This window comes from Cryptomeria japonica, chromosome 6 (genome assembly GCF_030272615.1).
Source record: "Cryptomeria japonica chromosome 6, Sugi_1.0, whole genome shotgun sequence".
Taxonomy (NCBI): Eukaryota; Viridiplantae; Streptophyta; class Pinopsida; order Cupressales; family Cupressaceae; genus Cryptomeria; species Cryptomeria japonica.
The window spans coordinates 339,472,161-339,486,455 of NC_081410.1; the positions used below are offsets into that span (position 1 = coordinate 339,472,161).

Genomic DNA, 14,295 nt, shown 5'->3' on the forward strand with positions numbered 1-14,295 from the left:
TATTAATATTTAAATTTCATTATTTCTTATTAATCATAATAGAATAATATTTTTTTATTATTATATTTTTAGATTATCATTATTATATTATTAGATTGTAATTTATATAATAATATTATTAATGTTAGTATTATATTATGACAAATTATTTTTTTGATCAAGAAAAAAATAGGTTTTGAGGGAACCTGAAACCCTCAGATTTTACCAAGATCTGAAACCCACAACACTACACTACAAAATGATTCAAGCAATGAAAATTAGTAGCCCAAACATAGCTAAATTGACAAATGCCAGCCAAACACCAGTCTAGCCACAAGCAGAAAGAGCCAACCAAACAATCAAAAGATAGACATTACAAAATAGGCTGGCAACACCAACAAGGCTACAACCTCAAACTATAGCTCATGAAAGCGAAGGATGAGGGTATAACAAGCACCCTCAACCAGTCAGCGGGGATTTTCCCAATTCCCTTAACCTGTGACAAAAACTCCAAGCAGCTAAAAGCTAGACCACGCCTTAACCAAAAAGAGCCACAATCTATATTGGGCCCTTGAAAACTATCAACATCTAGCCAAACAAGATTACACAAGATAAGCATTAAGAACTGAGCAAAAACATGAGGGTTTTGAAAGTCTCCCCTAACCTTCGATTTAGGTTTTGTAATGGCTCCCAAAACCACCAAAATGAAGCCAACAACCTCAAAGCATCTGATAGTTGCACCTCTAATAGAAAAATGCCTATCCACCTCAATAGGGGCTAAAAAGATGGAAACCAACAGCAAAGAGAACAAAGCTTCAAACCACGAACCAAAGTCTAGCAACTAAGAGATGGAACCACAATGCTTTGCTAGACAACTGGGTTTTAAGAATACTCCCAGAACAAAAAGTTGGAAAAGAGGCCTAAACCAGTCCAACTCCAAGAAGATAAGCTTAACGAAGATCTCCACCTCTATAGGAGAAAAGGGATAGAAACTCAGTAGCAAGGAGAGACCAGTAGTCAACCATTTGGCATTGAAAAATAGGGAATCCAAATCCCCCAACAAGTTTCGTCTCACCGAACTCAACCCACAACTCTTCTCCTTAGTAGAAGAATGATCCACCTCAATAGAACAAACTGAAAAAAGTAGAATAAATAAACCTAGAACAAAACCAGAGATCCTCTTGAAAAAGATAATAAAATAGGAGCACCCACATACATCAAGAGGAAACTCCAAAAGGCAACAAAACAGGAACAAACATACCCCACACAGAGAGATCCCCTACAATAATAAAGACCACTCTGAGGGCCAAAAATAGCCTGAAAGGAGTGAGGAGCCCAAAAGACTAAGGATGAGCCAGGTTGTGGAAGCTCCACCCGAATCCTAGACATCTCCTCTACAACCAGATAAAGGTTGGGCAGAAACACCATCAGCACAGAGGCACCACACTTCCCATGCAAACCCTCCTCCAAGAGTTAGAGGATCACCCTTCCAGTAGCCTTCAAAGAGCCAGACCTTGAACACAATGGAAGACCACCGCAACAGAACCACCTGATAGAGAAACCCATCACACTGCTTCCATCTCTGCACCCTTCCTGCAGCAAGACCCTCCACACCACATCCACCTCTGCTAGCAGCATAAACAAGGGCGAAGTCGATGATCATTGGCGCACCCACAACGGACAGAGCGATGTCTTCATTAGCCACAAACACCTCCTGATGTAATGCAACAACCGTAGCAGCTACAAAAAGGAAGTCGATGCAGGGGTCTTCACAACAACACCCAGGCACTATCCAACAACACCATCCGCAACCAACAACCCCTTAGTCACCTCCACAACAGCCCATCCGCAACTAGCTTCTGTCGTCTCCACACCAAACCACAAACCACGACCAGCAAGACAAATGACATAAGAACATGGGCATTGACAAGAGAGCAGAACAAGAAAAGAGGAGTAAACGTCCTCCTCACCATCACCATCGCGTTCCCCTGATTCATCTGTCTCTCCCAAAGAAACCCTAGTTGCACTCCTACAGCCGCTCCTGCTCCTGCTCACCATAAAATAATATCTTTTTATATTATTAGCAATATTAGTATATTATCATTATATCATTACTATAGTATTGTTTTCTTGTAAGAAGAAAATTGAAAGTTGAATCTATGAAAAATTAGGTCAATACAGATCTTATTTTCCAACAAATTTGAATATTTAATATTTGAATCTTATTTTTCGTACATATTTATAAATAATTAAAATCCAAGTTATATACTATTTCCTTTGCCAACAATCACATATCACAATTTGATTGGATGTTAAGGCAATCCACACTCCTAGAAACAATACAAATGAGTTAAACAAAATACTTTCTATATTTTCCTATTGATGAATACATTACACTTCTTAATAGTGAAGGTGTTTTAACATATTAATTGCTAGAATTTCAAGAACCTCATAGAAGCCATACATGGGAGATTCATAGAGAAACATATCACAATCCAAGTAAGTTATATACTATTTCCTTTGCCAACAATCACATATCACAAGCTGATTGGATGTTAAGGCAATCCACACTCCTAGAAACAATACAAATGAGTTAAACAAAATACTTTTTATATTTTCCTATTGATGAATACATTGAGCTTCTTAATAGTGAAGGTGTTTTAACATATTAATTGCTAGAATTTTAAGAACTTCGTAGAAGCCATACATGGGAGATTCATACAGTACAACATTCATTACATCCGTTATAATAATTTATTTTTTCTCTCTCAGTTTTTTAATGATTTTTATTCTTAAAATGAAATGTAATTGGAAAAAAGAGAAAGTTGGAAATCAATCAATCGGCTCTATTTACTTCTCTAATAATGAATGTGGCAAAAACCTCTTCATTACAAACAGTCCATCTATACCTTACTATCGACATAGCCCCTGCACCCCTTTGATGCAAGTACTAGTATATTTAAAATGTAGAATTAACCCTTCTGTTTAGGTTACGCCTAGAGCAACAAATAATTGATAAGATCCATGATATTGTTGAAGTAAATAGTGTTTTACTATTTACTATTTACTTAAGTTTAACTTAAGTAAAATATTTAATAAGGTAGATTGATATTATTGAATCCTATTTGGACTCTACCCTCTAGATAGATATTGTTGAGTTCTACTTGAACTCTACTTCCTATAGATTGAGACACATCTCTTAACCTTGTCCACTCCAGATACAAACACATCACACCACATACTTGAACTCTTCCAAATCTTAGCAGCAATACCTTATCATGTTTTATTCACGGCGGGGCATTCTTGGCAGCTCCTATTTGCATGCTTGGTAACTCCAACCACTATATGTTTCGATTTGTGTATCGGTGTAATTATATATTGTAAAGCAGTGGAATGTCCGTCTATGGGCATTGTTATTTTCGTCATAGCCTGTTCCTCTGCCAAATTTCCAATCAATAACCATAAAATAGTATACTCGCAAACAAAATGACAGAGAAGCATTGTGGGAATTAAAATGATTGAAAGTTGCCCAGGATTTTTATCAATGTGGGAGGAACCCAACGACAAATTTCGCCCTCGACGACATAGAAAACATTTACGATGTTGATTCAGCTGCATCTTTATAAGGCGTATTGAGTTGAAGGAGGTTCAAGGCATCTTAACAACAATTTTCTGTGTTTCAAAACAGAGAGAAGAGGAATGGCTGGAGATTGGGTAGACAGTGGAGACAACGCATGGCAGATGACTGCGGCCACAATAGTAGGGATGCAGTCGGTGCCAGGGCTCGTCATTCTGTACGGCAGTATTGTGAAAAAGAAGTGGGCCGTCAACTCGGCCTTCATGGCTCTCTACGCCTTTGCAGCGGTGTTAGTGGTCTGGGCACTTTTTGCTTTCGACCTCTCCTTTAATTCTGCAGATACGCTTGTTCCACTCTTGTGGGGGAAGCCAAGTTTTAAGTCTCTGGGTCAACATTTCTTGTTCGATGCACCGAATGAAGCTGTTAAATTCCCTAACGCCACCTTCGTCTTCTTCCAGTTCGTCTTCGCCGCAATCACACTCATTCTCATCGCCGGCTCGCTTCTGGGGAGGATGAATTTCCATGCCTGGATGTTGTTCGTACCCTTATGGCTTATTTTTTCATACTCCATTGGCGCCTATTCCTTGTGGACTGGTTTGTTTCACTCTATGTATCCAACAATAGATTTCGCGGGAGGCTATGTTATCCACCTTTCATCGGGAGTAGCAGGATTCACTGCCGCCTACTGGGTGATTACAATTCATAAACATATATGCATAAATTCTTAATTTTGAATATGGTTGTAGATCCTAACAGTATAATTTATGCGTTTCAGGTTGGGCCGAGGTTGACGAAAGATCGAGAAAGATTTCCCCCGAATAATGTGCTGCTAATGCTGGGAGGCGCAGGTATGCTGTGGTTGGGATGGTCGGGATTTAACGGAGGAGCCCCCTATTCTGCCGGTCTAATTGCTTCCTTGGCGGTGCTCAACACACATATCTGCGCCGCCACTAGTCTGCTCATGTGGTTATGCCTCGATATGATGGTCTTTGGAAAGCCTTCCGTCATCGGTGCAGTGCAGGGGATGATCACCGGTCTCGTCTGCATCACTCCTGGAGCAGGTACAGTTTATATCTTAAATATTACATATGAAGAATGAAGAATATAGAATGAAGAAAACTAAAAGTAATATATGTGTACTGTGGTACTGGTATCAGGTGTTGTGCAACCATGGGCAGCAATTCTGATGGGAATGCTTTCAGGCAGTGTTCCGTGGTTGACAATGATGGTTGTTCACAAGCGCTCAGCTCTTCTTCAGAAGGTGGATGACACCATGGGCGTTTTCCACACCCACGCTGTGGCGGGCCTTCTCGGAGGAATTCTTTCTGGCATTTTCGGCCATCCTACCCTCTGTGTCTCTTTCTTCAACTCTGATCTCAACAAAAACCCCAATCCCATTGGATTTATATACAGTTTCAATCGTAAGTACTATCAACATGTAGATGGTTACAAGTATACTCACACTGGTCCCGTACAAATCTTGTACCAAATATTCGCTGCGATGTTTATCATAGTGCTGAATGTGGTGATGACGAGCATTATATGCTTGGTGATTCGGGTGATCGTTCCCCTGCGGATGCCTGACGATGCACTGGAAATCGGAGACGACGCAGCGCATGGGGAAGAGGCTTACGCTTTGTGGGGCGACGGCGAGAAGCTGGAACTCTCAAAACATGGTGGATCCCAATATGAATTCGAAGACATGTCTGGCCTCCCCACCACCAAGAAGACTGCCAAAGCTGAAGCTTGATCCCCAGACTTCTATTTTCTATTGACGGATTGTCTTGCATTCTATTTACTTGTTTCCTAGATATTTTATATTTAGTCGTGTGTACCACAGAACTGAAAATTATGATTCTATAAATTTCCGTATTTTGATTTTTGTTAAGTTATTTTTTATGCAAGGATAAATATAAAAGTGCTATAGCTATGGCTAAAGTTTGGGATATAAATCAATCTTTTTCCACCTATATTTGCATCCATTGTTAGGAAAAGTTTTATGTTCTAGTTTTATCTAAGTCAAATTTTCAATTTTTATAAATGATTTAGATCACTTAAATACGATTATAAAAATGTCTTTGAATTTTTACATTTTGTATTTTGAATTTTAATTTAGGTCAATTATTTTCCTCCCACTTAACTATTATGTGTTGACTTGAAGAATAAAATATTTTATTAGCATATTTGAAAATGTATTTAAGGACTAACCCTAATGCATTTAAATATCTAACAAATCTATGAAATGATCATTTATTTAAAACATCAAGAAGCTTGAAAATAATTATCTAGTTACATCAACAATGCTCCATCAACATTCTAGGGAATGCTACACACTACTTATAACCTTTGAATATTTTTTAAAGCCATAACTTAGCATGCTTACATAATTTGACAAAAGGGAGAATTATTCCTATCACCTGCGAATTTCCAATCATAGGACTAGGCTTTTATGTAGGTTCAAAAATAAAGGTGGACTATTTTCAAAGCTAAAAGTGGTTATTAGTAAAGTTTGTGTAGAAGCATCATATTTGTAATTGTATTAGCATACTTATATTTGTGGAATTGATTCATCTAAAGAAGAAAAAAACAAACTAATTCTATTGCATTCATCTAACATACCTAAATTTTTAATTATGCAAAGTGACATAAAAAAAAATTGAGATGAGCTCTACAAGGGGCGGGAAGGAATCACATGGTGCAAAGGTGAAGGGGCAAGGTCCTCCCATGTTGAATTACCACTCCATTGAGGATGGGTCCAAAATGGTTTTAGCACTTTGTGAGGACTGGTGTGTGGATGGTCACATCCTTTTCCTATAAATTTATGATGGGGTGTTACGCCCAAGTGCTAGTGGGTCCTTTCCTTTGGTCCATCTTGCTTTGGAGCAAAAAGGTGTGGCAAATGGGAATAATGTCAACCCTAGGGAAATAAGCTAAGTGGTTACTTTCCCTCCTAAAATGTGTAATCTATCAACAATTCTCATGGGTTTTGGAAGCACCTTTCAAATAGTGGATAATTTATCCCTACTAATGGGGTCTTTGTTGAGAATTGTGAGAATGGAACATCCTTAAATATTAAGGACCCTTCTCTAGATCAGACTCTTGCTAAAATGGAGAAATCCTTGGTTGGAAAATTCTTGTGTAGACACCCTAATATTGTAGTTGTGAACAAATGGAAACCACTCAATGGAATCTTAAAGGTAGTGTGTACATTTCGACACTCCCTAAAGGGATGTTCTACTTCCCCTTCACTCTATGTGAGGATAGTATTCACATCCTTTCTTCTGGTCCCTAGTTCTTTAGTAAGCAACACACCATTCATTGTAAATGGTGCTCAAGGTTTGATCCTAAGGTTCATCTGGCTGGTGCTATTCCAACTTGGGTCCATCTTGTGGGGCTAACATTGGAGTTCTAGGATGAAGAGATCATTGTTGACATTGCTAACTCCTTTAGCCAACTTCTTTCCCTTGATTTGCTCACTAAGTACAAAGCTAAGTTGGTCTTTTTCTTCTTCTATATATATTATTCTTGGTACGACCTTACCATTATCGATTGTGTTAAAATATCAAAGTTCATGGACCCAATCATTAGAATTTGAGAACTCGACTCCCTTTCATCAACTCTGCTCCTTTGCAGGTCACCTTTGTGATTCTTTTTTGAAAGGAGGTCATCAAAAGTCGGGCCAATTTCTTTGACCCAAAGGGAAGGGCCCTATGGTTTCTTCTTTGTTTCCTATGGATGGTGGTTCTAGTTCCATTTCTTTGGAGTCCACTACTCCCCCTTTACTAGAAGATCTGGTTGAGGAGAAGCAACTTCCTTTGGTTCATCCTAGTACTAATAATTCTTCACTAACTTCACCCCAAATTAAGGAGTCTCTAGAGTCCCTTCACTAATTTCTCTAAAGGGTTTTATTCCTCCTTCCTTTGTTTAATTGCCATTAGTGAAGGTCGATGATTGTGCCCAATATCTTGTGGTTTATTTGGCTTTAGAAAAGGAATTTGGTTTTGACTCTATTCTTGACCTTGTTTCTTTTGAGACTACGAAACATATGAAGGTCGATGATTGTGCCCAATATCTTGTGGTTTATTTGTCTTTTGCAAAGGACTATGGTTTTGACTCTATTCTTGACCTCATTCCTTTTGAAGCTACGAAATACATGAAGGTTGATGATTGTACCCAATATCTTGAGTTTTATTTGGCTTTGGCAAATGACTATAGTTTTGACTCTATTATTGACCTTGTTCCTTTTGAGGCTATGAAATATAAGAAGGATGATGATTGTGCCCAATATCTTGTGGTTTATTTGGCTTTGGCAAAGGATTATGGTTTTGACTCTATTCTTGACCTCATTCCTTTTGAGGCTATGAAATATATGAAGGTAAATGATTGTGCCCAATATCTTGTGGTTTATTTTCCTTTGGCAAAGAACTATGGTTTTGACTCTATTCTTGACCTCATTCCTTTTTAGGTTATGAAAAATATGAAGGTTGATGATTGTGCCCAATATCTTGTGGTTTATTTGGCTTTGGCAAAAAACTATGGTTTTGACTCTATTCTTGAAATCATTCCTTTCGAGGTTACGAAATATATGAAGGTTCATGATTGTACCCAGTATCTTGTGGTTTATTTGGCTTTGGAAAAGAACTATAGTTTTGAATATATTCTTGACCTTGTTCCTTTAGAGGCTACAAAATATATCCAAGTGATCAAACCCTCCTTAGTTGGAACTAAGGATGAGTCTTATATTGTTGAGGCTCCTTTATTGGACTCTTCAATTCCCCTTACATTGAACTCTAGAATAGAGATTAGTGAGAATGTTAAGGTGCAAGCTCCTTCCTCTCCTTCTGCTAGCTCCTTTATAGTCTCATTAAAGAAAGCTCATGTATCTCCTCCACATGTTTCTTCAATAGTTGGGAGCCCCTCCATTAAGAGTGCTAAAAAAACAACACATGTGGGAAAAGGTTCTAATATTGGAAGGGAATATGCTAGGGAAAAATAGTAGATCTGTACAACTAGAGATGTGGCTAATGGAAACCAAAGTAATCTGGACAATCTTTGCTACCATCAATCTAAGAAATGATCATCCTTTCTTATAATATTAGGGGGATAAATGGTTCCCACAAATAGATTTTAATTAAAAATCTGGTGAAAGGATTTAAACATGACATTTTGCTCCCTCAAGAAACAAAGATGAGTGTTGATGCCTTTCAAAAGGTGACTAAATTTATCTGGCCTTTTTCTAAATCATTGGTTCTCAATGCAGATGGTGCTTCAAGGGGATTAGCGATAATGTGGAAACCCCACCATCTAAAGGGTGTTTTAATTATCGAGATTAGAATTAACAAACTTTTTTTTGTGTGTTGAAGCTACTAAATCTGAGTGGATACTCTCTAATATCTAGATGCACCTAATAATTTGGTTTTAAGAAGGGGCTTGTGGTATTCCCTTCTTAACTTGCATGCTTATTTTTAGAGTTCTAATTGGATAGTGATGGGCGACTTCAATACTCCCCTTTACCCCTCTGAGAAAATGGGGGATCGCTAGTTTTTCTGATGGTATGCTAGACCTCCATGAGTTTTTGCCTAAAGGAAAGCTAATTGATATGAAATTGGATGGAATAAATTTTACTTGGTCTAATATGAGATCGGTAGATGGCCACATCCAAATCCATCTTGATCAATTTCTTATCTCTTCTTCATGATATTATTGACCAAGGACATCTTTCCTCCCTTATTCATTTTGGTTTAAATCATTCCCTATTTTTCTCTATTAGATTCAAAAAAGACCAAAGGGGATTTTCCCCATAAAATTTGAATAAATATGGAATCGATACCATAATTTTAAAGATTCTGTAGCTCTTTGGTGGATCTCCAAAGTTCAAGGCCCAACTATGTTCAAGGTTATTCAAAAAATGAAAAATGTCAAAAAAGAATCTTCGTAAATAGAGAAAATCTTGATTTGGTAACGTCTTCCATAGAAGAAGGTTTTAAAAGATTACATGTCAAGGTCGTAATGCTTAGTTCTTCATCATTCATTTACAAACAACTTAGAAAAGTGTTATTTACTTCCTTGCATGATCCAAAATACCATTAATGACTTGGGAATGGATGGAATTGAATAGATGATGGCTTTCAAATATTTATTAATATATTTAAGTCACAATTTGTGTACAAAAATATAGGTTTGCTGATGTCAATGACAAAGTCCCAAGCACAAAAGCCATATGAAGTTGACATAAGATAGTATGGGAAACCTCTACCATGACTAGTGAGCATAGTTCTTTCCCTACAGTAGATCAATAGTGCTAGATGATACACTTACATGGTCTCAATATTATGAGGAGGAAAATGGTTATATAGCTAAAAATTAGAAATGGGTGCCAAATCAGTAGGGTTTCCTTTCCAGCAAAAGGTTAGAGGTATTTCGTACTATGTTTTTCTAAGTTTTATCTCAAAGACAAATATAATAACAAATTTATTTGTATATTCAATATCTTTTGAATGTATCCATGATTGTTGTGTATGTCTCTAAAGATATCAGTAGTCATATTAATTATATTTGATTATTTGAATGTTAGTATTGACTAGTTTATTATCTAGAAGGTAATAAAATCCTCTATAAATCATTTGCAAGGTATCTTTTTAGTTTAACACAAGAAGTTGTAGTATCATAAATTGTACACCTTTATTAGGGTGCTCAATTTCACACTCTCCTAGCACTCATTTTAGTATCTCTCATTCCTCTATGCATTATAGGATCTTTATTAATTTAAGTTAATATTATGGGTCCTCTATTTATTAAATCTCACCAAAATCCCATTTGAGTCCTTAATAATAGGTGTTCCCTTTAATTATTTTAACTCCTCATTTATGACCTATCTAGGCCCTATTTTAACATGTTTGGCCTTTTGTATTTCATCCTGGCATCACAACTCAATTTACATTTAGTCATAGCCTCTCCTCGGTATTCTAGACCTTGGGTTTAAATTTGGGCCCATATTAGAAGGAGGAAGGTGCTCTAGGCACCCCACTCATAGGAGAAAACCAATCAAGGCCCCGCTCCCCAATATTTGACTCAAAGTTAAACCACTTAATGGTCAACTAGATTAAGCAGAAATTCTAGGCCCATGTCAGCTCTTGCTTCAATTTTTGCACCTTGAAATGCTTTATGAGGAATAAAAGACCTCTCTCTCAATTTATTTGGACAGTTTTTTATTCATTAGCATCTCATCATCAAGACTTCAAGAGCATATCCAATTCAAGGAGCAACAAAATATTTCAACACATTTTCAAGACTTGTTTTATTTATGATTCTGTGATGTTTGAATCATGTTATTGCATCAATACATTGTGAACTTATCCTAAGAGAATCACATAATCAATTGGGGGTATAATTGTTTCAATTCAGGCATTTCCTTTCAAGCATTTCAAATAAAAATTCTATTCCATTTTATCAATGTTGTAGGATTGAATCCCAACATGGGGTTTGACTAAGGGAAGCTCCTATATAACCCCCAAAATACATATACAGGTTAAGTTGCAAGTTCTAAGAGGTGCAACAAAAATAAATCATCTCGATACACAGTCACAGGTTTAGATTTTTTATTTCCTCAGGAAAAGTTAGGACTAGGTCACTTGGAGTGTCATAGTCCACCCAGAATTAACTGAAATTTGGCAGAGAGCATGTATGGACCCTCCGGAGCCCAAATTCAGTTCCTACTATCTAGAACTCATCTGGAAGGTTTGAAAACCAAAGACAATAAAGATCATCTCATTTTGGCTCAATTATAGGTGCACCACATGATTTTCCTTTCATTCTTGAAGTTTATTCTTTCTAGATGAATCAATATCATTTATTTAGACTTAGATCTTAATCACCTAATCTATCCAATCATTCAATCAATCACTTATAAGAAACACAAGAATAGAAGCCCTAAGAGTATGATATTGGATTAACTCTCTTAAAAATTACACAGTGTTAGTCAATTATACTTATCTCGTGGTGGCTTCGTATTCTAAATGTAGTCAAACTGAAAGTAGGCCACGTTCCCTAGTTTGCATACCTAAGCTAGTGAACCTTATTTTCCTTCGTTACAGAAATATATTGGTATATTAGCAGATAACTAGTTATTTTCATTTATCTATGTCCTATAAGTTTGTTTATCTACTTATTTGAATGCATAGAGATGAATTTCATGTGGAGTCAAAAGGTGTATATGTAATGCCCCGCCAAGAACCCCAAAGGAAAACCCACATCAAGGGTGAAACAAATTTTTTTTAAAGTATAAACGTAATAGGTGCATAAAATATAACATGCACGATAACACAAGTGGAAGACTTACACCAGAATTTCTTAAGGGTTAACAACGAAGAATTAAAACAAAAAGATAAATTCCACAATTAAGGTTAATCCAATAATCCATCATTATGATGAATAAATGATAAACAGTTAGTACCAAACCAGTACTAAGAGGGGGGCGTGAATCAGTACAAACAAAAACACTTTCCCTAAACTAGTTTGACTGCAAACACTACAATTGACTGGCAAGCAATAACACCGGTCTAAATCAGATTACTACCGATAAAACATAGTGAGAATGTGAAAGGTATAAACCGGTAACTATTAGCTTTTCACACAATCTAATACCTCATTTCCACTTCACCCTTATGCATAAACAAGTAATATATCATTAGAAATATAATGACTGCTAGTTCAACATGTTTTACTACTTTGACATAAAACACTAAACCATCCCATGAAAGGCAACACACATGACACACTAATTTTTCACATGGAAACGTAACTGGGAAAAACCACGGTGGGGATGAACACCCACAAGCTATTCTTGAACTCTTTTGAAGTCCACTCTGTTAGGAGCCTAGTCCGGTTAGAGACTTTTACAATAGGTTCTTCTAGGAACCAATCCTACTAGGGATCACCCGGTTAAGGGAAGCCTAAATACTCGTTTAAAGGTTAGAACCCTATTAAAGGTTACCTCGCAAGAGCATTTTAAGAACTCATTGAATTGAGTCACCCAATTAAAGGATTTACACAAAAGCCTGTTAAAGTTACCCGGTTAAGGGATTTTCCAACTACTGAAATGGTTAGAAGTCAACAGGTAATACACTGATCTGATAATAGCACTCAATGCCAAGGCAGATCCACTTTAGCTCATTTTCTTCTGCAATCACACTCTACAGGTATCAACACACTTCTCTGGTCTAGCAAGAATCAAGTATCAATTCACTTGGATACACACATAACATTTGCCAACACCCTCAAAATGAAAAACATCATCGACCTTATAGGAAACAGATAGGTCGGTAGCATAAACCCTAAACCCTAAACATTTAGGTTTTACATTTCAATCAGTTCAATCCTGATAGTTAATCATACTGCATTGAATCCAACAGTCTTGAACAAATCTCAAGACATTCTCCAACATTCATTCTTTGTCGCTTCAAGAAGTTGATAACCCATCACGCGTTCTCCACCATTTACAGAGACTTCGTGCATTCTCGAGGTAGATAAGATCAATCTCCATGCAAGATCCTCAAGGAAATCCTTCACATGCACAAGGCTGACGTGGCAACACTATCTAATCTTCATTATAATGCTAACTCATCACAAGATGTCATCGGTTGAGTCACACAGGCTTGGAATGCATCAACTAAAAACCCTGAAGTTGAGACTACCAACCGATAGTCATGCCAAATGAAACCCTGATACAAAACTTCCATATATCGGTTCTCATACTAACATACTGGTTCACTTTGAACAAACATACCACTTCACTTTTTCACATATATTGGTTTACATTATCATACCGGTTCTCACATATACCGATTCACAATATCATACCAGTTCTCTTGCCAGTTTGCTTACTACAACATACCGGTTCATACTTCAACATATTGACATCAATGACAACATACAATATCATCATGTCACCATGCTCTGCACATATGCCAACAATCTCCCCCTTTGGCATTGATGGCAATTTACAAAGATATCTTTCTGCTTCTGCTTCACATCTTCTCCCCAAATACTGCAGATATCTTCTTTGCTTCACATCTTCTCCCCATTTGACAACAATGCCAAAGTGGAGGCACAAAAAGCTATGTTCCACTATGTTGCTTCTCCTAAGGAGTAGCATCCTTCATCACACCAATCTTGAGAAAGATTTAACAATTGCAATACCTGACTAATGTGGAGCACACACCTTTAGTTCACGTCTTGAAGGGGAAGCAGCCCTAATTCACTGCTTAAATAGGTAAATGTAGCCTTTGGTAGAGGCTTGGTGAATATGTCTGCTAACTGCTCCTTATTGGAAACATGTTCCAATACAACCTCTTTGTTCTAGAACCTTCTCCCTCAAGAAATGATACTTGAGCTCGAAGTGCTTGGTTCTAGCATGTAAAACCGGATTCTTGGAGATGTTAATTACACTTGTGTTCTCACAAAATATACTTACCAATTCAGATACAGGAACTTTGAAGCCATTTAATACATGCTTCATCCAAATTGTCTAGGTGCAGTTCATAAATGCTGCAACATACTCTGCTTTTGTTTTAGACTGAGAGATACAGCTCTGCTTCTTACTCATCCATGAGACTAGTCTACCACCAAGAAAGAATGCACCACTGGTTGTTCTCTTCCAGTCGTCCACATTACTAGCCCAATCAACATCTGTAAACACTTTCAAGTTGAAATCATTACTCTATGGATACCATAATCCATAG

At 37.1% G+C, this 14,295-nt stretch overlaps 1 protein-coding gene across 1 annotated transcript; it reads left to right on the top strand.

Annotated features, from left to right (window-relative positions):
- Window positions 1-3,310: 3,310 nt before the first annotated feature.
- LOC131044303 (ammonium transporter 3 member 1) lies at window positions 3,311-5,438 on the top strand. The gene is made up of 3 exons (XM_057977606.2): window positions 3,311-4,245; window positions 4,332-4,617; window positions 4,714-5,438. Exons 1-3 carry the CDS (start codon window positions 3,679-3,681, stop codon window positions 5,304-5,306), a joined length of 1,446 nt encoding a protein of 481 aa, XP_057833589.1. The 5' UTR covers window positions 3,311-3,678; the 3' UTR covers window positions 5,307-5,438.
- The last annotated feature ends 8,857 nt before the right edge of the window (window positions 5,439-14,295 follow it).

Bases quoted from the DNA above. Each gene is read 5' to 3' on its own strand.
- LOC131044303 (XM_057977606.2), top strand. From the start codon at position 3,679: ATGGCTGGAGATTGGGTAGACAGTGGAGACAACGCATGGCAGATGACT. The intron at 4,246-4,331 runs GTGATTACAATT...TATGCGTTTCAG, and splicing joins GATTCACTGCCGCCTACTGG to GTTGGGCCGAGGTTGACGAA. The intron at 4,618-4,713 runs GTACAGTTTATA...TACTGGTATCAG, and splicing joins CTGCATCACTCCTGGAGCAG to GTGTTGTGCAACCATGGGCA.